This window comes from Chiloscyllium plagiosum, chromosome 17, assembly GCF_004010195.1.
Source record: "Chiloscyllium plagiosum isolate BGI_BamShark_2017 chromosome 17, ASM401019v2, whole genome shotgun sequence".
Lineage (NCBI taxonomy): Eukaryota > Metazoa > Chordata > Chondrichthyes > Orectolobiformes > Hemiscylliidae > Chiloscyllium > Chiloscyllium plagiosum.
Window position 1 is genome coordinate 46,189,611 of NC_057726.1, and position 26,363 is coordinate 46,215,973.

The following is a 26,363-nucleotide window of genomic DNA, read 5'->3' on the forward strand; positions in this document are numbered from 1 at the left end:
AAATGAGGTGAAAAGGGAACAAGGAAACACTTGAGCTTCTCAGCCTCTCAAGAGCAATAAAGATATTTAGCTCATAGGTTTTGTGTCTTTTTGTGTTGCCAAAATTTTGAGCCCCAGAAAATGATTACATAAATTAATGCAGTTAAAATGGAGGCAAGCAGCCTCTTCAAGAGATTTTACCAATTAACATTTATTAAGAGTGGATTGTTTGACCTCCTAAGATTTGCCTTCATTAAAAGAGGGAGACTTGGGTTGATGTTGAATTTCAGAATTTTAAACACCCCTTTGCCATACATCCCTACAGGTTAATGTTCCCTCCTTTGGCTCTGTCCATCACTTATTTTGCTCAATTGTTCAAGATCAGGAATTTGATGTATGAGAACATATCACATAGAGTCATAGAGATGTACAGCATGGAAACAGACCCTTCGGTCCAACCCGTCCACGCCGACCAGATATCTCAACCCAACCTAGTCCCACCTGCCAGCACCTGGCCCATATCCCTCCAAACCCTTCCTATTCATATACCTGTCCAAATGCCTCCACCACTTCCTCTGGCAGCTCATTACACACACGTACTACCCTCTGTGTGAAAACGTTGCCCCGTAGGTCTCTTTTATATCTTTCCCCTCTCACCCTAAACCTATGCCCTCTAGTTCTGGACTCCCCGACCCCAGGAAAAAGACTTTGCCTATTTATCCTATCCATGCCCCTCATAATTTTATAAACCTCCATAAGGCCATCCCTCAGCCTTCGACACTGAAGGGAAAACAGCCCCAGCCTGTTTAGCCTCTCCCTATAGCTCAAATCCTCCAGCCCTGGCAAAATCCTTTTACATCTTTTCTGAAACTTTTCAAGTTTCACAACATCTTTCCAATAGGAAGGAGACCAGAATTGCATGCAATATTCCAATAGTGACCTAACCAATGTCCTTTACAGCCGCAACATGACCTCCCAACTCCTGTACTCAATACTCTGACCAATAAAGGAAAGCATATGAAACACCTTCTTCACTATCCTATCTACCTGCAACTTCATTTTCAAGGAGCTATGAACCTGCACTCCCAAGGTCTCTTTGTTCTGCAGCAATCCCTAGGACCTTACCATTAAGTGTATAATCCTGCTAAGATTTGCTTTCCCAAAATGCAGCACCTCGCATTTATCTAAATTAAATTCCATCTGCCACTTCTCAGCCCATTGGCCCATCTGGTCAAGATCCTGTTGTAATCTGAGATAACCCTCTTCGCTGTCCACTACACCTCCAATTTTGGTGTCATCTGCAAACTTATTAACTGTACCTCTTATGCACGTGTGAGGAAATTTGCACATCTATCTTATTTTCACCATACTATCCACAAACTCTAGATATTTCAAATCTATTTTGCATCTCACTGCTGACAACATTAATTTATTAAGTTAAATATGTAAATTGAAAATACTAATGAAAATTGAAGAGAGACTAAATTTTAACACTGTCAGCTTCTTTGCTTTGGATTTCTTCAAGTTGGGGGTGAATTAAAATGCCATTTGATAGAACCATTTAAATAAACATTTCGAATATTGATAAATTGATACAAAGTGACAGATGAACAAGTTTACTGGGCAAATATGAGTGATTTCAAGACTGGAGGCATATTTTTAAGGTGAAAGGAGAAAGAGATTTAAAGATAAATGATAGACAATTTTTTTACACAGAGTGGTTTGCGCGAGGAATGAACTTCCTGAGAAAGTGGTGGATGTGGGCACAATTACAACATTTAAAAGATACCTAGATAAGTACATGAGTAGGAAGGGTTTGGAGAGATATGGATCAGGAGCAGGCAGGTGGAACTAGTTTAATTTGAGATTATGTTTGGCATGGACTGGTTGGGTAGAAGGGTTTATTTCCATGCTGTATGACTCTAAGTTTGGTTCAGTTAAACAATCTACTTTTAAATCAATCAACTATGGATAGAACTTAATGCAGTTAACATGAAACTCTTGTCAAATGTTTAGTTTTAAGCAATGCACCATGTTTAACTACTTAAATTGCTATAATTGATTTTTATACTGCATTCCACACTCTTGCATTCTGCACTTTAAATTGTTGTTTTACTGGAGAATAGTTGTAACGCCTGAAAACTGTGTGTGTTTTTAATAGATTCAAATTATGCATTTTTGCTTAACTTGTAACATCTGCCAAAAAAAATTCTTTCTCAAAGCTGAGCCCATAAAACCATTGTTGTTTACAGCAGAAGGAAGCATTCTTCCCATCTTGTCTGTCTCATCGATTTACTATGGTAATAGAAAGTGAATCATTTCTCTGCTGTATTCTTATGGTTTTGTACCTTCCTTTTCTTCAAATCTTTGATCATCATTGCCTGAAAAGACTCAACTACCCTCTTTGCTATTTCAAATATGCAACACAGCAGTGTGTTGACATGAGGACTTTAAAGGATGCCTGCAGCATGGGTGCCTTATAGTTGATGTCACATGACTACAGCGGACTAGAAGTGATACATTTCTATACAGTAGTACAGAAAAAAAGCCATTTGGCCCATTTGAGTCAACATTGACTCTCCAAAGAGCATACAGCCCCCCACCCTATCCCCATAACCCTGCATTTGCTATGGTTAATCCACATAATCTGCGCATCTTTGCATTGTAGAAGGAAACTGGGGCACCCAAGAAACTCTCAAAGACACCAGAAGAATGTGCAAACACCACACAATCTACCTAGGCTGGAATCGAATCCAGGTCTCCGGCACTGTGAGGCAGCTTTGCTAACCACTGAGCCACCATGCCACCCTATAGGACAGATATTTGTACATGATTGCCTTTCAATCAAACATATCCTTTTGGTACAAAAATGAGAGAAAAAGGCATGCATTATCATGTACATTTTTAGTTACCCAAGTTTCCATCTTTGTATGAGTACTGTTCTCAAGTTTTTGTGGTTCATTAATTCTATTGATCTCTCTGTATACATTGCGCAAACAGTCCTTACATGATGCTGCTTATTTATTGATATTCTTGTGTGTTGTTGAGGTTGGCTGTTTATCTGGGTGATGTTGGTTCATCAAACAGTATTCCTGCATCATTTGTTGTTGTTCTTCTGTCGTTGTGTTGCAGTGGAACTCTGGGTCTGATAGTTGATGCGTGTTCCGTGTTTGTGCTGCGTTCACTTTTTACTGATCAGCTACCTACAGACAAGGAATGGCTCCTACAGTTGGATGCATGTGTTTGTGGTTGGGATGTTATATTAGGTCATTTATTTTCACTGTGCATGATTGAAGTAATAATTGCTTTATCTGGATCCTAAGTTGCTGTATGAGCATGCTTTTGTTAAGGTTGTGAATGTTTGTACGCTAACTGGCTCTCAAATTCCTGATGGTGCGCTTATGCTCAAAACGTCAACTCTGTTGCTCCTCGGATGCTGCCTGATCAGCTGTGTTTTTCCAGCACCACACTTTTTGACTCTGATGTCCAGCATCTGCAGTCCTCACTTTCTCCTGACTCTCAAATACTCAACTCTGACAGTTGTTTAGCAGTCTTGTCAAAATGAATTTTGTTTTTCTGCACTTTCACCTTGATTTTTCACTTACTTCTGTCTTCAATAGCCCTTTTGCTATTGAAAGTGTAGTTCGTGTGTGTTGTGGCATTAGTCTTTGTGCTGGACTACGTTTCAATGCCTTCTCCATTCAATGGTTGCCTTATATATATCTGAATGGGATTTGCTTGAATCCCTCATGATTCCTTTGGCAATTTTCACTGCCATCTCAGCCTTTTCATTTGGGACTATAGTGTGGAAATTATGTGTGATGTTAAATTTCTCAATCTTTTGTAAAGCGACTGAATTCTTCACAAGTGAACTGAAGGCTGTTATTACCCACAACAATGTTGGGAATCACTTAGCAGTTGAAGTGTGCTTCCAAGCAATCCATGATTTTGTTGTTCATGTTGGGCCAGCGGAGCACGTGTCATGCTTCCTCCAATTTGATTCAATTTCTTGATGGCTTGCATGAATGTGATTTAGCGTCTCACCCCTCAACTCCTTTTGGATAAATGTTTATGTCTGTCGTATAAAATGCTATCTTGTGCTGTCAATTCAGACCTATATGCCCAGTATGTTCTTATTGCAACAGTGCCCTGATAGTCTATGGCTGTCCTTTTATCACTACTTCTTGTAAAGGTTGGAGATTTGCATCTTGTTATAATTACTTCAGTCAACCTGTTGAGACAGATATCCAGAGCAGGTGGAATTTGAAACTGGATCTTCGGGTCAAGAGGCAGGGATGCGAACACTGTGTGACAAGACTATAAAATGACTATTTTTAATTAATGTGTTCAGATACATTATGACACACATCTGTGGCATGGAGAAGGTGAGGACTGCAGGTGCTGGAGATCAGAGTCTATAAGTGTGGTGCTGGAAAAGCACAGCAGGCCAGGCAGCAGGAGATTCAATGTTTCGGGCATAAGCCCTTCATCTGGAATAAAGGCATGTAGGACTTGAAGATAGACCTTCTGACTCAGAGGTAATGGCATTACTATTGAGCCACAAAACCCTTATGTTGAGTTGGGTAGTTTGCTTGATTATAACAAGGCACTTGTCTGTCACATTCAGTGCATATGCTAGGTTAATGACTTCCAGAGCATGGCAAGCTGCTGCTTCACATTATATCTGGAAGATTTCACACTCTGTGGTGGTATCCTCCACTTTCTTCATCAAGAGACTAGAAATCTTGGAGTTAATAGCAGCTTGAGGAAAATGTTTTGAAGTGGTCAGACTCAACTGTCACTATGTCTCTTCCAAATTGATACTGATAAAAATGTTCATAGGCACTGTTTGTGTCAGCACCCTGGATGTGAATGTAATCAGTTGACCTTGTCGCATTAGAATTGCTCCAAGTACTGCCTGCTGGTGTCATACTGCTGGGTGCATTCATTATTTATGTTGCAGCATTTCAGCACTGACGTTGGTGTCACTAGCTGCTTGATTTTAGTGAATGCTGCTTCTTGTTTTGTGCCCCAATCCCACGGCACATTCTTGGTAATGAGGTTTTACACTCTGCCAACAAATTGTGCAAGAATTTTGCCAAATATTTGATGAATCCAACAAATTGGTTGGATTTGTTTTCACATTTGCTGGTCACTATATCATTGCTACATCTCTCTTTTTTTTGGGAACAGGGTGAAGACCTTTTGCAGTCAGTTTGTGGCCTATGTACATTTTTAAATTTGGGCATTTAAATTTTTTTTTGTTCAACTTTAGATTCACCCAACCACCTCTGCTAAGCGGTTGCATTAAATTTTGATCTATCTCAGAAATTGCTTCTTCCATTTTGGTTCTTAGTGTATAGACTAGCTGATCATCCTTTTTAGCTTCTACTCCAGGAAGATCACCAACTGTCCCATGTTGTCTGCATTGATATTCTTCCAGAGCAGTGGAAATGCCAAATGGCATGCGCAGCCATGCATATCTCCGAAAGAGAGAGAGAGTATTTGAAGATTGTCATTAAAGGTTGCCAAGCTCCAAGCAAACATATAGACCTTCCTTCCCTTCCAGGATTTAGCTGGTGCCACAAGCTACCCTGTGAAGTGGTTACCAAATGCACCCTGTCCCACAATGTGTGTGCTTAATAAACAGACCTGTATATCCAAATAAAAAAAATTATTTTGAGTCATAAAAAGACTAATGGAGCTTATGGTTTTAAAATGCTGGTATAAACAGAAATATATGTAACAGAAAGATAATGGATTATAGTTTGAAATAGCAGAGTATTTAACAGCATCCCCAATTAGTCTGCTTGCGTGTTTATTTTACATTTTTATGCAGCCAGCTGTCAAAGGCTCAAGATGATATCAGAGCAGTATTTGAAACAGGGAATCCAAAATCCAAATGAATAAGATTTCCAACTATGTATATCTCCTTAAACACTCATTGAAAAAGTGTAAAATTAGTAGCAAATAATGGAGAAGAAATTGTAAATTAGAGTGGTAAATTTAATATTAGATCAGATACCGAAGGTGAAAAGTGGGGGTTAGTTTATTGAATTCAGAGACAGAGTTGAGACAAGCTAAAGGTTTAAAAAAAACTTGCATTTAAAAAATCTCCAACAAACTTCGTTACCTCCTGTTCTGAAGAATGGCCACTGGATTCAAAACATTAACTCTGCTTTCTCTCCACAGATGCTGCTAGATCAGCTGGAAACTGGCACCCCTAGTCTGTCACCAGAACTAGCCTTGAGGCAGCTGTTCTACTCCCAAATGTTTCTGGGGAGCTGGCGGCTCACTGTAAAATTCTAGTATGCCTTAACATAAGAGGCCTATAATTATTTGAATGAGATTCTGCCTGCTTGTGGGCACATAGCCCTAAATGCACCCTAAATGAACTCCCACACGCTACTTCCCATAATTTGGAGATGCCGGTGTTGGACTGGGGTGTACAAAGTTAAAAATCACACAACACCAGGTTATAGTCCAACAGGTGTAATTGGAAGCACACTAGCTTTCGGAGTGTCGCTTCTTCATCAGCTGATAGTGGAGGGCTAAATCCTAACACACAGAATTTATAGCAGAAATTTACCGTGTGATGTAACTGAAATTATACATTGAAAAATTGACTTAACAGACAATCAATTTTTCAATGTATAATTCCAGTTACATCACACTGTAAATTTCTGCTATAAATTCTGTGTGTTAGGATTGAGCCCTCCACTATCACCTGATGAAGGAGCGACGCTCCGAAAGCTAGTGTGCTTCCAATTAAACCTGTTGGACTATAACTTGGTGTTGTGTGATTTTTAATTTTGTACTTCCCATAAGGCACTGAACAGAAATTTAAATGTGCTAATATGCAAAGTATAGGCATATTGAGTTGGGTGGACAGACTAACAATTAATAGACAGGGCATAGACATTTGGGATAAACATAGCTTTTTCAAGTTGATTACCTGTAACTTGTAGCATACATTTAAGTTGATGTGATAAGTTTCAGTGTGTATCAATAAAATGGGGTTAGAAATTTAGTTGCTTGTTTTGAACCAGTGCAGACTTTTTTGTGCTGCAAACCTCTATGACTCTCTGCTGCATTTTAAATTATGACCATTATGAACATAATTTCTCCTCCCATCATTTATAATCAGGCTGTTGGACAAAAGTTGAAGTTGCAACCTACAAGTGGACATAAAAAAAACAGACATGCAAGCATACAGACGCCAGGATGCTGGCTGGCACTGTGAATTTTCTTGTTGCACTTCCTCCATGCATGACCTCATCTGTGTCAAAAAAGTTCTGTCCTTTGTGTCTACCTGACTTCAAGAGCTTGGACAGGGTGCGATGTCTGAGGGACGTGTTCTTTGGAGATTAGCCAGTTGTCAGTTTCAGGTTCTGAATTACATATATTTTTAACGTTGTGCTACAGAAGACTTCTTTATTTTCCATGTTCACTTGGAGATTGCAACTTTAACTTGCCCAACAGCCTGATTATAAATAAAGCAAGGAGGAATTTTGGTCCTAATGATCATAATTCACGATGCAGCATAGAATCATAGAGGTTTACAACACAGAAAAGTTGGCGCCAGTCAAAAACAAGCATGTAAATTTCTAACCCCATTTTATTAACACACATTGTAAATAGTTGAGGCTTATCACATCATCTTAATGATACTCTACAAGTGACAGATTATCAATTTGAAAAAGCTGTGTTTATCCTAACTGTCTGTTTTCTGTCTCCCAATTGTTTGTCTGTCCGCGCAACTCTTGCATTTTAGCAAGCTATAATTTCTGTTCAATGTCTTGTGGGGAATAAAATGGATGGAAATCCACATAGCCTTCTAGATCATGCCACTGACTGTTCTCTTTCCTATTTCATCCTTATTGGCTCTTCGGTGAGGTCATAGCTCTTGGTACCAAAGGGAAGGGAAAGGGGAAATACATAATTCTGAAGGAGTATTGCATGTATTGAATATTTTGGGAAAGTATAACAAGATGAAATTTCTTCAGGAGATCCTTCGTCTTGGAGACTCCAGAGGTATTATGTTTTGCATAAATTACCAAATTTGTGAACCAAAAAGCAAACTTTCAATTTCTCACCTTCTGGTCACCAGTTGGTGCCAAGGAACAGAAGTGCAAATGTAAGGAGGCCCTGGTTATCAAAACCAGAATCTAATCTGGTATCATTTGCTTGATGTTTAGGTGGGAAGTGTGCTTGACAGGCATTTTACAAAAGAAGGGTCATTGGCCTTGATTTTCTGGGGAACCACAATCACAATCAGATTGTCACTATTTTTTTTTATTCGTATTAAGCTCTGCATTTCTAGTTAGATATTCTGATCCCGCTCCTTCAGAAAGGTGGAGTCTGCCTGCCTTGCAGGATAATTAAAGGAAGTTAAGCATGCCCCCTTTTTGGAATATCAATGCTGTGTGTGCTGATATTTAAATGTTCAGCAGCATCAAGTCACTTTTGACACCTGCTATGAAAGAGTAAGTATGTACATATATACCAAAATGCCAGGGTAAGGTGCCATGTGATAGGGTTCCAGGTAAGTGACAGAGTGTTTAGGATAGGTCATGAGCAAGGCTGTGTGTGTCGGAGCTGTAAGCAGGAAAAGGGGCTGTCAGGGCCGGCAGTATTGGGCCGGATGGGGAGTTGGAATTCTGTTGGGTTGATGGGGTACAGGGATCTAATCGGGTGAGGGAATGCTGTAGTTCTTGGGGTGGCAGGTGTACTTGTCAATTGTGCGGGTCAGTTGTAGAGTCAACCTTACAGTTATCCAGGAGTTCGACCAAGTTTTTAATTATCTAATTATTCCTCCGTAACTATCTACCCTTTCAAATTATCCACTGGAAAGGCAATGGAGTTGTCGAACAGAATCTTGAATTTTCTAAGGAATTCTTATGAACTTTGTTGTATCTGGGATTCCACACATGGTCTTGATAACAACTTTAGTCTGTCTTGCTCCAACAGCTATCCAGCCATCAAAATTTTCAAACTGTTATTTACTTAAGGAACCTGATCATCTGTTAGCACTTGATATTCAGGATAAGTATCATTCTGCCAAAGAAAGTAACACAGGCCAAGAGGATTATTTTATACTTGTAAATTTCTTTCTCTATCATGTGAACTCATGTTTATTTTCTAGCACTAAATGGGTAAATGTTTTGTTTCATTCTGTCTTTAAACTTTTATTTATTGTTAAGCCGCAGTAAAAAAGCAGTGATATCTACAGAGAAAACAAAACACTGATTCTAAAATACTTTCAACACCAATTCACAATTGGGTGTTTACCAAAAAAATTGATTGCTGGTCATTTTCGCAAAACAGCAGCTCATTCTCAACATGTAGCTATGTGCCATATTAAACCATTGTGTCAAAACCTTTCACTACATTTTCATGGGCAGGTGCTTCGTCATGTCAATTATTCTGTCTTCAGTTGTTTGCTGACATCATCTCTTAAAGACAACAGTTTCCTGGGGTCAGTAATCAGGAAAACTCTTTTCAAACCTATAAGGGATCTTCACAGTTGGAAATAGTGAAACATATTTTTAAACAAATGTCAACTCTAATCAATCACAATTTATGTTTCAGTTTAAAAGGGTAGTATACCAACACATTTATGTAAACGTGTATTTATGTTTGTAATAAGAATAGACAATTGGGGATTGTAATTTAAGGAGATGAGCAAACATTGAGTTTTAACAACTAATTAACCCAACTTGCGGTATTTACAGAATGGCAATTACTAAAACCTCACATCATAAATCAACTTGTGAAAAACTCAATTTCTCTTATAATTCAAAATAAAGATAACTTTTTAAAAAAACCTATAATAATTACTTCAAAAACATTACATTTATTGTCATAATTCATCGTTAAAGCCTAGAAAATGTTTTATTAGTCCTTAACAATTTATACTCATAATACTTCGCGATGCAAGATGAAATAAATCTCACATCAGATTTTGGGCTCATTTCAAGCTACTTTTAATGGTATCCCAAACATATTTTTATTTCTTGATCAAAGTAATAAACAAATAGAGAAAAGAAATGATATAAAAACTTTTGCTTTGATGAGGAAGTACATCAGACAATATCCTACTTGAGCATAGGAGACAGTTGTCTCTCTGTGTTATCAAAATGAACCACTAAAACCAGGATTAAACAGTAATTTATACAATGTTAGTGTGTGGTAACCCACTTGACTATCTTAGTAGTACATTTGTTAATTTCAGATCTGGCTTTAACCATTTCTGGTGCACATTCTAACTTTTACATCGCCTGACTTAGACATGTTTATTGGTTCATCAATCTTTTCCACCAAGTTTACATGTCGTTAAGGTTGATTTTTCTACAATTTTATTTACAAACTGGAAATTGATAGGGGAGACAAAGTGTGAGCTCCTCATCACCTAAATATATCATGCATCAGTCTGTTCTCCGTGTGAAGTTGTGAAATTGGATGTAATTAATTAGATTGTCAATAGTATAAAAATAACCAAGATGAGAGTATTTCAGAACTGTAATGCAGTGCTGTATATAAGTCTTTGTGTAGGCATATTTAATCAGTGAAGAAACCCGGAAGACTTTTTTATTCTTTCATGGTTGGTGAAGAAACAGTAAGAACAATAAGAAACAACAAGAAACTTTCAGAATCAGGACTGAATGTACTAATGGATTCCTTCGTTCTCTTTCTAGACATTCATATACATATTCATATATATGGTTATGGTAGCCTTGAGTGGAGAAAATACACAACATAATTTTCAGTACTCTTAGTGTCATAACCAAGGCCAGAATTTGTTATCGATCCCTTTTTTGACCTTGAGAAGATGGTGGTGAACAGTTGTTTTGAATTGCTGCAGTTCATTTGTTGCAAGTATGCTTACATAGTCAGGAAGAGAGTTTCAGGATTTTCACCCAGAACAGTGAAGAAACGGCCATACACTTCCAAGGGTGGGTGGTGAGTGACTTGGAGACAGACATGAAGGTGATGGGGTTCTCAAACGTTTGATCTTCTTGTTCATCTGAGTGATAGAGATCATGGGTTTGAAGATACTGTTGAAGGAGCCTTGATAAATCACTGCAATTTGTTTTGTATGGAATGAACTGTCAGAGGAAATAGTAGATACAAGTACAGTTACAACATTCAAAAGACGTGAATAGGAAAGGTTTAGGGGGTTAGGGGCCAAATGCAGGCAAATAGAATTAGTTTAGCTTGGGAATTCTGGTTGTCGTGGACAAGTTGGAGCGAAGGTTCTGCTTCCATGCTGTATGAATCTATGACTTTATGATGGCGGGATTGAATGTTTAAAGTGCTTCTGATCAAACAGACTGCTTTGTCCTGTTGAGCATCTTGAATTGGCATCATACTCATCTAGGAAATGGAGAATGATCAGATTACTTAGTGTGGAAACAGGCCCTTCGGCCCAACAAGTCCACACCGACCCTCCTGAGTAACCCACCCAGACCCATTCCCCTACATTTACCCCTTCACCTAACACTATGGGCAATTTAGCATGGCCAATTCACCTAACCTGCACATTTTTGGACTGTGGGAGGAAACCGGAGCACCCGGAGGAAACCCACGCAGACACGGGGAGAATGTTCAAACTCCACACAGACAATTGCCTGAGGCGGGAATTGAACCCAGGTCTCTGGCGCTGTGAGGCAGCAGTGCTAGCCACCGTGCCGCCCATAATGTTCCATTATGTTCCTGACTTGTGCCTTATAGATTATAGACAGGCTTTGTGGAGTCAGGAGATGAGTTACTCATCGCAAGATTTCTGAACTCCAGCCTGCTCTTAAAGACAGAGTATTTATATGGCCATTCAAGTAATGTTTATGGTGATATGTGATGATGTTGGAAAATTCAGAGATGGTAATGCCTTTGAATGTCAAGTGAAAATAGGCTGATTCTCACTTCTATCTATCATCCTTGCCTGGCAGTAATGTGATGCAAATGTTATCAGCCCATGTCTGAATGTTATTTCGGTCTTACTGTTTCAATATCTGAATGGTCACAAATATTACCAAACACTATCTGTCAGCAAGTTTCCCACTCCCAACCTTCTAATAAAGGATGTAAGGACTACATATATCTTTATTTGGATATATGAATTGGAAGATGGAAATTTGGATACTGCTGTGTTGCAGAGAATGAACTTTTTTTATAACTCGAAAGAAAGCTAGAACTGTGCGAAGCTCACTTATTGGTTACACGAGGTCATGCAATGTTTGGACAACCCGAATTTGATACTTATATAAGACAAACTGGCATCAAAATGGCACCAAGAGAGATCTCTATTTTGTCTCTTTGTCTTTCTTTTTCTGAGGATGGCAGAAAAACAGCGCTCAAGACTCCAAAAAGCAGAAATGCATATCCAACTTGGCTACCAAATTGAAGACTGCTGTAGTTGATAATAACTTAATATTGTCATCGGAAACCAAAAGTACTAAGTTTACCTCATTCTATACTTGTGGTGTGGACTCTTAATCCACAGATTTTGTTCCTGTTTGCCTAATTTTCCACCTATGATCCTTCTACAGATCGGCCTCTCTCTTGTCCATCCTATTTATGAATGAGTGTGCGTGTGTGTTGGGATTTTAAAGGTATCTAGTTTAAGCTTGCACAATAATAATTATAATCTGTGATTTTGCTTGTTGAAGGATAGGGTTTTCATAATAAATATGTTTTGGTTTCTTGCACATTTATGAGACCTGGTGTAGGTTTCTTTTACCTTAGTAGTCAAAGTCAGTAAGGTAATCATCCTAATGATTCATTTGGTCATTTAAACAATTGTGACAACTCGTGAAATAGTCAGGCTTGATTACCAATGCACACTTATGATCAGGGTTGTGACGAGGGAAGATTTTGATAAACCTGTGCAAGATGGTGGGGCCTCAGACACAAACTTGAGCAGGTCAAGCAGAGATGCCCTGGAGTTGTGATGACTGACCTCCACCAATCACAATGTCTTCATTTGTGCCAGATATGATTCACACCAGTGGAGAGATTTCTTCCTGATTCCTAGGACATCAGTTTTCTAAGTGTTATTACGTAATTAGGATGAGTATGCTGATAAACATGCCCCACTTTTGTATAATCTGTCCTAAAATGTTTAAAACCACAATTCGATAACCAGGATAATTAATTTGCCTGATGAATGATATTCAGGACAAAAGCATTTCAGTCAAGAGTTTGTCCAGAACAGAAAAAAAATCTATATATTGTAACACACTTGATTTTAACAAAGAATGCTCAAAAATGACAGAGTGTTTAATCTGCTACTATGGAACTTAAGCTCAAAACCTCAACTATGTGCATAGACACTCACAATTAGGACAGACCAAAGACACAAATAGATATTATGGGTAAGACAGGATATAGGCAGGGTAAACAAATTTACAAAGATCATAAATTCAGATTTCAAGGGTGGGTTAAATTGTCTCATAATTCTTTTGATTTTGAGTCTTAGCACTGATGACCTGCTACTGTCAGTAGGATGACCCATGCTATTTGATTTGATAGTTGATCACGTGGATTTAAATTTATTTTAAGTTTTCTTGGCTTCTCTGTCTTTTCCCCACATGGAGAGAGGTGTGAGGAATGGATGTTTTCAGTCTGTGAGCTCTTGCGTTGGCACTTGCAGCTTGTAACATTCTGTAGCTCAGCCAATCAAAGTTGCAGAATTTCCTAACATAAAAAGATGTCTATGATGCTCAGTCTCAAATTTCTCCCTCACCGTTTGAAGAAGTAGTATTGTAATGCAGAGCTCAAAAATATGCAGGATTTGATTTTAAAGTCACAAAACTATGTAACAGACTAACTTCTATTTCAATTTATGGTCCCCAAACAAAATGTGAGGTCTCTTACATAGGGATCCTTGTGGCTATACTTGGTCAAATGCTGATATGATTGAAAATACCTGTAGTTTCTGCAATTTTATGATAATTGATGAAACCCATTGTGTCTACATTGTCATGATCCCAGTTGATGTTGTTATTGATTAAGTCAGATCCCAGACTGAAATCTCTTTAGATAGATTTTTTTGGCTTTAACTCAGTGGTCTTACACTTAGACACAAGTACACAATATTGCCGGTTTAGTTTTAACAGTAAAACTGGATATTATTACACAATCAAGATAAAGTAGAATTAATTAAACTATTTTTACATATAACACATTTAAGGATTTAAAAAAAAAACAGTTATAATGCAATTCCATTAATGCCAACAGCATCCCATTACAGTACTCAAAGATGAAAAATAAATCTCTTCTCAGTCCCACATACAGTTTGACCTTGCTGTGGCTTCAATTCCCAGTTGAATTTGATGACCTCTTGGCTCTGAACTTGCACTTTTCCAGTTTCAAATAACCCCTTCAGAGTTTTAACCAAACACTTTTGGTTTGGAATTTTTAAAAAACTAAACTCCTTACACTAAGATACCTTAACTTTAACAATTCCAAAGCAACTTGTCCCTTTCTCAGGAGCAACTGTTTTACACATCCAGCTTCCTCTAAGAACCCTGCGAAACTGTCCAACTGAAATTAATAAAAAGCTCTTTTTTTCTCGAAGCTATGGGTTTTTCCCCCTCAGCCCAGAATCTTCTTTTTGTAAACTTTATGCACTATATTGTTTACTTTATTTACTTGTAAATTTTATTCTCATCGTGGAAACAAATTCCTATTAGCCACCAAAACACTCTTCTCAGATTGCTTTTAAAAGATTTTCAAGTTAATCATTAAAATAGAAATCCACATCATATTAGTTTGAAGTTCAAAATAGATTTTATATATATACCTAACAGCACACACAAGCATCTGTTGCATTTTTTATGCATTTGTTTTTATATGCCTCTCCAATAATAATTCTGCTTCTAGTTTTCTATTGATTTTCTCTATCACTGATCCGACAGGTTCTGATGTATAATTTATATTTCTTTTTATGAATCTAGAAGTGTGACTTTCATGATTTATTGGTGATCTATGCACTGTAATTTTCTAACTTCAAATATTAACTTTCATTATAATATTTTTTATATGGACTGAATGTGACTGTGCCTCATAATCTGTTCTTAGATGATTTTAATATGACCCATCAACATTGTGTGCTGTCTGGAATTCAGCCTCGCTTCAGTTCTACTCACAGAGTGGCAGAGGTAAGATTGGATGACAAAGCATTCTAGGTTTAGTTTTGTTCTTTTAATAAAATGATTTTTTTTATTGTTAAGCTGCTGTGCCATTCGTAGATTAAATTTTCTGTTTGGTGTTTGAAATACTGAAGTATTTTTATTCCTCTGTGACCTAATACAATAGGAGACTGAAAACTGAATCAAAAATTATTTTGATGCTTTACTTTGTTCAATATTAAATCGAAAGATTTAATATATTATAAATATTTCACTGAACAAGTTGCACATTAAAACAGAAGTTTTTGTGAAATCTTCCAATGTTGCTTTATCTTGTGCTTTAAGCCAGTACTGCTGCCTTCACATTGACTCACAAGTCGTGAGTGTATCTTGCTGTTGGTGTCTGCACATACTGTCGCTGAGGCTGCTTACTCCTCATCTCTATGTGAGGCTTTTCAATTCCTTCTGCACTGTAACAAACCTTTATTTACATCTGTACATAATAGATTATCAAATACAACTCTCGAGATGTAGTGTATAAGATCTCTCTGTTTACCTGCTTATTCTAGAATAGTGTCGAATTACTGCTGTCTGAGTCATGTGATCACTTACATCACAACATGCTGGAGAAACTCTGCAAGGCTATCAGCATCTATGGAGAGAGAAACAGTTAATGTTCTGAGCCCAGTATAACTCTTCTTCAGGCCAGAGTCATCCTGAACTAAAGCACTAACTCTGTTTCTCTCTCTACAGTTGCTGCCAGATCTGCTGAGTTTCTTCAGTATTTTTTTTTTCAGATTTCCAGCATCTACCGTATTTTGTTTTTATTTGATCACTTACTTAATCATGGTTCATATGAATTTCATTTAACCCCAGACCTATTCTACATTGTTTTAAAACCATGCAAAGTAAAGGTGGAAAATAGAGGTAAATCTAAGACTCATAATTTTTTTTGCATGTATAATAAGCAATTCCTTTAAATATATGGCAATTTATGTTACCTTCTTTTGCTCTGTGACAGCAAGAACTAGTGTTAGATTTTGACGATGGTGATTTTTGGTCCCAATGTTTGGGACACTCAAGTAATGTCATAAGTCTGAGGCCTAAACCATCTTGTTAGCCAGGCTGAATGCAGGGAGTTCTCCTGTATTCCTAATATAGTAGTTGTATTTCTGTGCAGCACTGTGTTATAGGAGATCGCACAATATAAATAATGGGGCCTATGGGAAAATCAGGGTTAGGGGTGAACCGCCAAAACATCAGTGAAAGTCAAAACAAAAATAATAGTTAGCCGAACACCATGAATAGCATAGGCTAAGTAAATCTTTAAATAATTTATTTTAATGAAATAATACAGTGAACTTAACACTTTAATATTAAAATCACTGACTACAGCACTGTTCCTTCCACGAAGTTCTCCACCAGAAATTGCATGAGCCGACTGACCAAGTGATGCTAACGCGGAAGTGCAGTCCTCCTTAAGATTTTCCCCTGATTTGAAATAAAGTTCCTTGTAAACGTAGACTACAATTCCCAGTTTCAAGCTACTTTTCAAGGCTTGCAGAGCTGATTGCATTCCTGTTTTAGGTGAACACACTGAATTTGCATTTTGCATCATGAAGCTGTATTTTGCTGTTCAAGTAGTGTTGGGGTTGGAATCGCGTAACAGTGAACAGGAGTTCGCTCTATATAAAAAAAAGTCCGTAATTCACTAATTGCATTACAGCCAAATCACATTTAATAAACACATGTTATAGGAAGAATGACCTATATAAAATTCATTGATTGGCTGTCCATGCATTTCTGGCAGAGGCGAACAGCCCATTCAATTAGAAACCAAGATTACAAATGGGCATGATATCTATATAAATCGTCTTAAAGAGAAGTAAAGTTTTACTTGATGCAAGTTCCCATCGAACTTGTGCTGCAAAAAACTGAGCACCATTATTTAGTGGATTCGTGTTGGATTGCCTTCCTGAATAGAGGAAGACTTCACCCCACTAATAGTCGGGCAGTACTATTTTAAGCAGGTGAGGAGGGATGAGGTAGGAATTGTCCCACTCCTCATTTGACGTAGCAGGTTTATACTTTAAAATTTATTGTGGTTGTGCTCAGCCAATATCCCACAGAAGGACGAAGTAACTTACAAGGAACTCTGTTTTTTTCCCACCAAAGAAAGACTAGGTCATGCAAAACCATTCATACAGTTCATACAGATAGATTCATCTGGGCCCACATATCTGCAAGTACAATTGATAAAGTAAGAAACTTGTCTTATAGGATTTACAGTTCATGTAGCTTAATAAAAAGGTTAGCTGTTCCTTACCTGGTCTGGATGTAGTGAGTCAGGATTGTGACATTTTAGTCATTCTCCTGGATGAAGTTGTATGGAGCAGAATTGCATATTTAAAAGATCTGTTTGCAGCGGTTTTCTCTTAGGGATGATCACTTTTGCAGAACTGGGCACACCACTTCCAGAGAGAGAGAGAGAGAGATAAGCGACAGTTTCTCAGTGTGCCTTCAATACTGCATTGTCTCTGTCTCTTCCTGCTTGGTAAAGCCCTTGAAGTACTCTGCTCATTTGTATATACCAGATATATTAGCTCATAACTACAGCAGTTACTGCTTCAAAACAAGTAATTGCATTTTGATGTCCCATCTCAGATGCATATAGCAAGTTTCAGGGCAGTATGATTCAGTAGGTGATGAGATAGTTCACACTTCTCAGGGATTTCATCTCATGTGGTATAATGTGAAATTGTGTACTTAGCCTGTCTGACCATTGTCTATATAGGGTGTCAGTTTTTTTTTGCAAATCCAGTAAGGAGGACGAAAATTAGAAATTCTGTCTTTTAAAGAAAAACATATCCTCATAACAGTACTTTGGCAAATTCTGGTAGCATCATAGTTCAAAAGTGTAATTTAGAATATTTTAGAACAGACACTCCAGAGTTTGGTTATTAAACTCTTGAGTTTGGTTATTTACAGTTCAAAACACTGAATTTTTTTAGAATTCAAATTCAATCAAACTCTTGTCAGACATAAATTAAGATATTTAGCATCATTTACAAGCTGAGTTGTATTGAATGATTAACCTCATTTGAAGAAATATTTAAAATCAAAATACATTCAACTCCTGGTCCACCTTGAGCTGACTAATCTGAGGTGTGTTGATAATAGGAGAGAATAATTAGTGGAAAAGTTCGAGAGTGACTGTACTTGATATCAAAGCAGCATGTGATTGAGTAAAGGAGCTTTCGCAATCAGAAGTCACTGGAACTCTGGGAAAACTCTTCACTAGTTGGAACCATTCCGCACACAGAAGGAGATATGATTGTTGTTATTTGAGGTCAATCATATCAATCCAGAGACACGTTTCAGTTGGTCCTAGAATGATATACTATGACAGCTATCTTCAACTGCTTCTTCACTGACTTTCTGTCCACCAACTGGAGTACTGGGAATCTCTTTGAGGAGAAAGTGAGGACTGCAGATGCTGGAGATCAGAGCTGAAAATGTGTTGCTGGAAAAGCGCAGCAGGTCAGGCAGCATCCATGGAACGGGAGAATCGACGTTTCGGGCATAAAGGGCTTATGCCCGAAACATCGATTCTCCTGTTCCCTGGATGCTGCCTGACCTGCTGCGCTTTTCCAGCAACACATTTTCAGCTACTGGGAATCTCTGCTGACTATGTGTAATGGTCAGTACCACTCCTCAGAGTCTGAAGCATGCAGTGTCCAAATGCAGCGAGACCTGGATAACCTTCAACATTGGATGGATAAGTGGCAAATAACATTTGTGTCACACAAGTGTCAAGCACTGACCATCTCCAACAAGCGAAAATCTAGCCATCTCCCTGTGACATTCAATAGCATTACTATTGCTGATTCCCCTTCTATCAACATATTGTGCAGATCATTGCCACAGCAGGCTGTGGAGGCCATATTTTTGAGTGCATTTATAACTGCTGCATAACCTATTGTGGTTATATGGTTACCTTTGACCAGAAACTCAATAGGACCAGCCATATGAATACAGTGGCTACAAGAGCAGGACAGAGGCTGGAGATTTTGGAACAAACAACTTATGCCCTGACTCCACAAAACCTGTCCAGCATTAACAAGGCACAAGCCAGGAGCATGATGAAATAGTCTCTGCTTGCCTGAACTAACACTTCTCCAAGTGCACTGAAAAAGACTCGATACCATTCACTTGTTTGGCACTCCAATTAAATATTATATTTTAAATATCCGCTGCTTCCACCAGCAATGCACAATGGCAGCAGTGTGTACTATCTATAAGGGGCACAACAACAATCCACTAAAGTTCCTTCAATAGCACCTTCTAAACCACAAACTCTTTCAGCCAGCAAGGCAAAGACAACTCATGCATTGGAGCCCCATCATTTGCAAGATCCTATTCAAGCCACATGCTGTCCTTTCTGATCATTGTTCCTTTACTATCATTGGATCAGTATCCTGGAATGCACTTCCCAGTAGTATTGAGGATGTACCATTGCCATTTGCATTTTGGAAGTTCAAGAAGCTGGTTCACTGCAACCTTCTCAAGGTCAATTAATGACGGGCAATAAATGCTTCCCCAGCCGGTTACACCCCATCTCATAATCATAAGGAAAATAATTAATTTTAAAAGTTGTAGAGTGACTCGGCTTATTTATTGGATTTTTTTTAGGTTTATAAAATTCGGGGCTAAAGAATTGAAAGTAAAATACAGGAGTGAATTATAAATGATTTTCACTTTGACAAAATATGTTTCTGCTTAACTCTTTATTTACTCTTTACTCTTTGATAACTTAACGTTTTTTTAAATGATGTTGGTTTAGGAATTTATTTTGGCCAGAGCTCTAGGAGATCTCCCCTGTTCCTCTTTGAATTGTGCTGTATAATCTTCTGAATCCACCCAAGAGGGCAGGCAATCTATCTGAAATGTAGCAATCCCTCAATACACTGCTGGAGTGTAGGCCAAAGTTTGTGCTCCAATTTCTGAGTGGAAGTCAAAAGAAAGAGTTTTGTGAACTTGGACACATTTGTTGAATTGAAGCACCAGATAATTAAAAATATAATTTCAGATTTACAAATTACTGTAAAAAATGATATTTTGTGATAAAACAAAGAACTGCAGATGCTGGAGGACTGTAACCAACAAAATAGAAATTGAAGATACTCAGTAGGTCTGGCAGCATTTGTGATGAGGAAGCATACATTTTGGAAGATGAAATACTTAATTTCCACATTTTCTCCACAATAAATTTTTGAATCATGGCTTGGATCTCACATGGTTTAGATTTGGTGTATTTGGAATGTTGTTTGCATTTCTACCAAGTGAAATTAGTCATCAAAAGGAAGCTGAATAGTCTCACATTCGTTTTCAGCATGATCTCAAACCAGATTGTCAAATTGTAGTCTTTGACATTCTAAATATGTGGCATACGGTCCATGTAAAATCATAATTATGTGCTATATGCTATTTATGTTTTCGTCTTTGTCAGCACTTAAACTCTCTCTTTGGGCTTCTTTCTGCCCTGAAAGCTGATCCTACAGATTTCAGTTGGCACACTTCCTTCTATAAGTGAAAGGACAGAAATCTGGAATTATGATTTTTCCAATGATTGTTATCAAAAACTTTCATGATAGCAACAGAAAGCAAGAACTGATCCTGTCAATTCAATTTGTTTTGATTATGCAGGACTGCTATTTATTGGCCTTGCTGTAGTTTGACACTCATTTCCCAGTTCAGACAGCTGACTTGAAATTGATGAAAATCATTTGGGAGTTGCCGTTCCACTCTGAGCTGCTTTATGAACTTGTACTACTTTCCCACATGGTAGGCAGACAATCAGATTTTAAAATAATTGCAAGTACTTGCATGTGACTTGAAATTATTCTCAATTTGAGAATGAACACTAAACATTTCAGCAAAATCTTGAAATGTTAGTAGCACTGGCAAGGTTGGATGTGTTGCACATCTTAAGTTGCCTTGAGAAGATGGTGGTCTGCTATGTTCTTTCTGGTGACAGTGATCCCAAAGTGTTATTGAGGTAAGGACTTCGAAGACATTGGCTCAATGACGATTAAGGAGTAGAGATATCTACCTAACACAGCATGTGACACGGAGGCAATTGTGTTTCCACAGATTTTCTTGTCTTATCATTCTTAATGATGCACTTTGCAGGTGAAGAAGATTCTGTCTGACCTCGATAAGTTGATAAGTGCAACTTTTGACATATATGCAACCACAATGCACCATAGATGGAGATTTGGACATTGAGTCCAGTGGCTGCGCTTCCAATGAAGTGCTCTGTTCTTTTTATTGTTATCAAACTTTTTTTCCGATTCCTTGATGTTTTAGTGAGATAACTGCTACTTTACCATTGAGAACAATTGCTCTCATCTTTCCTCTGCATGTAAACTCTTGTATCCATATCTTAAGCAAAACTAGAATGAGTTCATTGTGTCATTTTTATAAGGACCTAATTGAGCATTGGAGAACGAAGGTTGCTTGATTGTTCCGTCGATGACTCGCTTCATGACTTTCCTGATGATTGTGAGGACATATGAAAGGGAGCATGAATCGGCCATTCAGCCCCCACAGTATGATCCAACATTTGAAGAAAAATTGCTGATCTGATTAAAACTTCAAAACCACATTCTCACCTGCTACTAGTAATCTTTCTCTCCCTTGTTTGTAAGAAATCTATCCTTTTCTGCCTCACAAATATTCAAAGACCCTGCTCTCACTGTATGTTCAGCAAGAGTTCCACAAGATCAAAAGATCATCTCTGTTTAAGTGAAAAGCCCCTTATTTTGAAACAGTGCCTCATCATTCGCGACTCTTCCATAAGAGTAAATATCTTCCCCAATCTCCCTTGTTAAGATCTCTTTGAATGTTTTATGCGTCAATCAAATCACTGCTTACTCTTCTAAACTCCAGCAGGTACAAACTTAACCTTTTCTGATAAGACAACTTGCCTATATCAGGTTTTAGTTGGATAAACCTTCCCTGAACTGCTTTTAATGTATTTACATCCTTGGTACTGTACAGATTACTCCAAATGTGATCTCACTGGTGCCTTGTATAGCTAAAGTATAATGTCTCTAGTTTTGTATTCAATTTATTTTGCAGTAAGTAAATAAAGGCAGGTGCTGGTGCAGTGTTGGCTAGATCTTTTTTTATATATTGATTTTATGGATAGAATACCCCTTGTCCAGGTAGTTGTCATTAGCATAGTTGTATTGGACCTGCTCAACTCGAAATTAGGTAGTTCCGGTGTACAAGTCTTCAGCAACTAATCTAGAAATTTGTTCAAACCCTAATTAGAACAAATGCACTCAGCGGTTCTTTAATTTCATTGACAATAAAATGAATAGACCATGGAAAGAGGCATAGCAGAATTGCCCATCTTGTACCACTAGCTTGGAAACACCTGCATCGTATCTGTTGTATTTGTTATGGGCAACCAGATTGAAGGTAGTAATGTCATTCAACCTCCATCCTGAATTTTACCTGTTATCTACTGCCATCCTTAAATGGAATATAGTAGGATCACTAACATTTTGGTTGTGGGACTGTTTAAAAGATATAGCTTGCTGCTTTTGGTGTTTTGCATGTAGAGAAGGTCTGTTTAGTAACTTCACGGGATTCATTCTGCACTCTAAGATATGCCTTTCTACATTCTGTGGTGAACCATGGTTGGTCTGCTGACTTGGTGATACTTTAAGAATGAAGGATGTCCAGAGCCATGAAACTCCATAATTGAAGATGGCTTTATTGTGGAAATAACCTACATGTGTTGTCATGTATAGGTATGCCTTCAATAAGAATTTGTTCAGGGTGAGATCAAGCAAGTTACATACTCATCAAGGCTATCAGTTACATAACCCTGACTTCCAGATGTCAGTGAGGAGAAGTTTGCAAGATTAACCAGGCTAACATAGCTTAAGTTCTAGTTAAACCAGGATTGTCCCTACATGACTTTTAAAATACTTTTACACATAGTAATGATTATTTCATGTCACTTCAAAAAGCATTATGAATCAGCTATATAGTCTGAGACTAGAGTTCCCAAGGACAGTTTGTATGTTTCCTAATTATTTTTCTGGTGCCCAGCTCACTTACGATCAGATTTACTGATTGAAGTTTCACAACTTGTAATGCTTTGAACTGAATTCGCAATCTTTGAGTTGCTAATCTGACACCATAGCTACTGGGCTGTTGATATAACTATTTATCTATTTAATACATTTGTCAACTGGAATCTTCATTCCAGATTGAGATTCACCACATTTTTGTGTGAACTTTAACTGAAGGGGACTTGAATGTTCGTATTTATGCTGACGGTGTTGGACTTTTATACTCAAATAAAACCTTGAGAATGACTTGGTTTGCATTTTTACACTGTAATTAATTTGCTGAGGAAGGATATCATGCTGTTTTGATAGGCCATTTTGGTAATGTCTGGGTGACTTGTCATGAACTCTGGAAATCATAATTTAGAGCCTATTTCTTTTGAATTAAAAAAAATCTTTTCCAGCTATCAGAGCTTTGATATGAGAAGCTGCAACACAGATCTTGAAGGACCCCCTTTCCCTATAAGCAGCACAAGTTAAAACACAAAAATCAATAATGCTATGCGCAATATACTTAATTATAGTAACTATTAAACAATATCTGTGATAGTTATACTATTTCAGATGATGTTGCATTCATAAATATTTGTGCCATTGTAAGAGTCACCAACTTCTGAGATTATATGTCAGCCTTCTAAACACTTGTCATAGAATGTTACACTGCAAAAGAGGCCATTTAACTCATTTCACTTGCACTAGCTTCCTTTAAAGTGATGTCTTTGTGGTGAACTTTACATGCCCTTTCCAAACACCATTTTGTTTATTTTTTTGTCAAATATTTAGCTACTTCTCTTTTAAATGCAGTAATGGATTTGCACTTTTCATTGCCTCAGGGAAGGCACACCACAGCTGTTCATTATAGGCCTGAGCTTCCACGTCCACATTCTATTAATTGTAAGGACCATTTACTTACAGGTGTATATCATGGATAGCAATTTAACACAGAACTGCAAGTTTTGGGTTTAATTCACAAAGAACGCAAACATATCTGGAAATTGGCTCCAGTTTGCCAACTTCTGGCTGTAACTCATGTGGGGCAGGTAAACAGTCTGTTGCTAGAAGGCACTTCAGGAATAGAAATATTTTTTAAAAGATGAAAGTTAAGTCATGATAGGAAAATGGGGTGAGGTGTCTGGATACCTTGCTAAATAAATTGATTTTAATAAGGTTCAAAGGTATGAAGAGAAGAGAAGTGGAGGACTGTAGGGAGACCATTCCAGAAACCAGGACCAAAGGGTTGCAGTCTCTTGACTGTTGGAGCAAAGGGAAGAGCATGTAGAAAAGACCAAAGTCTGAAAATGAGGGTATGTAAAATTGCAGAGATTGGGTGAGTTAAAGGTCTGAAGGGCTTTGTAGCAGAGTTTGTTGATTTAAAATTAATTGTGTTATAATACATGGGTATTTATTTCACTGCAGTAAATTATAAAGTTTATAGGATTTGGAGTTCATATGGGAAGGAGTGTGAAGAGCATTGGAGGTATCAAATTTAAAGGTGATATTAGAGATGAATGATGTTACAAAAAACGGAATTTAAGGAAGTATTTTCCATGTTGGGTAGAATCTGTTCAAATTTGACTCTGCATCATACAGAATGCCAAGAATTTGTATGGTTTTAATTTCTGAGAGAATGGTCAGCAAGGTAGACATAAGTCGTGACAAGGTAAGAAATTATGTCAGAGGCTGAAGATGATTGTCTTAGTTCAGTTAGAGAAAATTTGAATCCATGTATGATTTAATATCATGTATACCAGTGGGAAATATCTCATAACATACTAGTTATATATTTAGCCTGATACAGCAGTGGATGAACTGAAATGTTTGTAACATAAAGTATTAGCAGTATTTCAGTCTGAATTATTAAAAAGTTTATGATTAAATAGAACAAATTTGTGCATACCACAATACCTAAGTGATGAAAACAATGCCAGAGTCAATATGGTGCTGGAGCAAATTACTGCAGATGCTGGGGTCTGTACTGGAAGCAATAAGTGCTGGAAATCACTGCGGCTCAGGCAGTGTCCATGGAGAGAGAGCAAGCTAACGTTTTGAGTCTAGATGACTGTTCATCAGAGCTGGTGATGAAGGCTGAGGAGGTCAAGTTGTTGAGAGTATATTTAAGACAAAGATAGGCATGTCCTTGATTAGTAAGGGGATCAAGAGTTATGGGGAGAAGGCAAGAGAATGGGGGTTGAGAAACATTTCATCCATAATTGAATGGCAGAGCAGATTCGATGGGCCAAATGGTCAAATTCTGTTCCTACATCTTAGGGTTTATGGTCGCCTTCCAAATATTATTTTATGCTAGGACTGTTCCTCTGACACAAGGACAATCTTCTATCTTTATAGACGATATAGTCTTAAAATATTTTCTTTCGTGTGGATTAATCTCTGATGAAGAGTCATCTGGACCCGAAACGTTAGCTGCTCTCTCTCCGCAGATGCTGCCCTACCAGCTATGATTTCCAGCATTTTTTTGTTTTCAATATGGTGACATTATTCATGAGAAGATTTCATGGCTTTTAAGTTTTAATTCTCCCCTGGTTTAGGATTTTTCTAGATAATATGTTATGCATATGTGGAAGTAACTTCTTTTGCACCAACGATGATTCGACAATATTATCCATTTGAAATCTAGAGAAAAAAATGACAATGAAAACTGAATACGGTGTTTATTCTCCGAAATTAGATTGTATGTGGCTACCTAAATGCTACATAATCAAACTATGTATTTTACAGTGTTCAAGTGGTACGTTGGATTATATTTTTGGGCGCTGTGACGTAGCTATGAAGAACCTGCGAAAGGATCCATTATCAGGCATTTCCTCCCTGGTTTCTTTGGAGCTTGTTTATCTGAGACAAACAGAAGAGATTCATAATGAGGTAAAAGCAGTTCACTGCATGTTGGCTTTATCTTTCCATGGTCAATCATATTAATTATTGATTGCCCCAGAAAGAAGCAAAATTTAATTTTTTTGAATTAACTGTACTAAGATGTTTGTCAAATTGCTGTATCTCTAAGTCCAGATAACCCACAAGAAAGAAAATATTTTTAAGACTATATGATATGATTGTCTTTGTGTCAGATGTACATCCATAGCATAAAATG

The 26,363-nt window shown here is 37.6% G+C and overlaps 1 protein-coding gene across 9 annotated transcripts in view; it reads left to right on the forward strand.

Annotated features, from left to right (window-relative positions):
- The window catches only part of fto (FTO alpha-ketoglutarate dependent dioxygenase), a 416,196-nt gene that overhangs the window by 99,583 nt on the left and 290,250 nt on the right, over positions 1 to 26,363 (forward strand). For 7 of the 9 annotated variants that reach the window (XM_043706996.1, XM_043706995.1, XM_043706999.1 and 4 more), the window contains exons 5-6: positions 15,061 to 15,140; positions 25,994 to 26,137. In XM_043706996.1, coding sequence (XP_043562931.1) covers positions 15,061 to 15,140; positions 25,994 to 26,137 — 224 coding nt within the window. The remainder of the gene's footprint in view (positions 1 to 15,060; positions 15,141 to 25,993; positions 26,138 to 26,363) is intronic. The other 2 variants (XM_043706997.1, XM_043706998.1) reach the window with 1 other exon arrangement.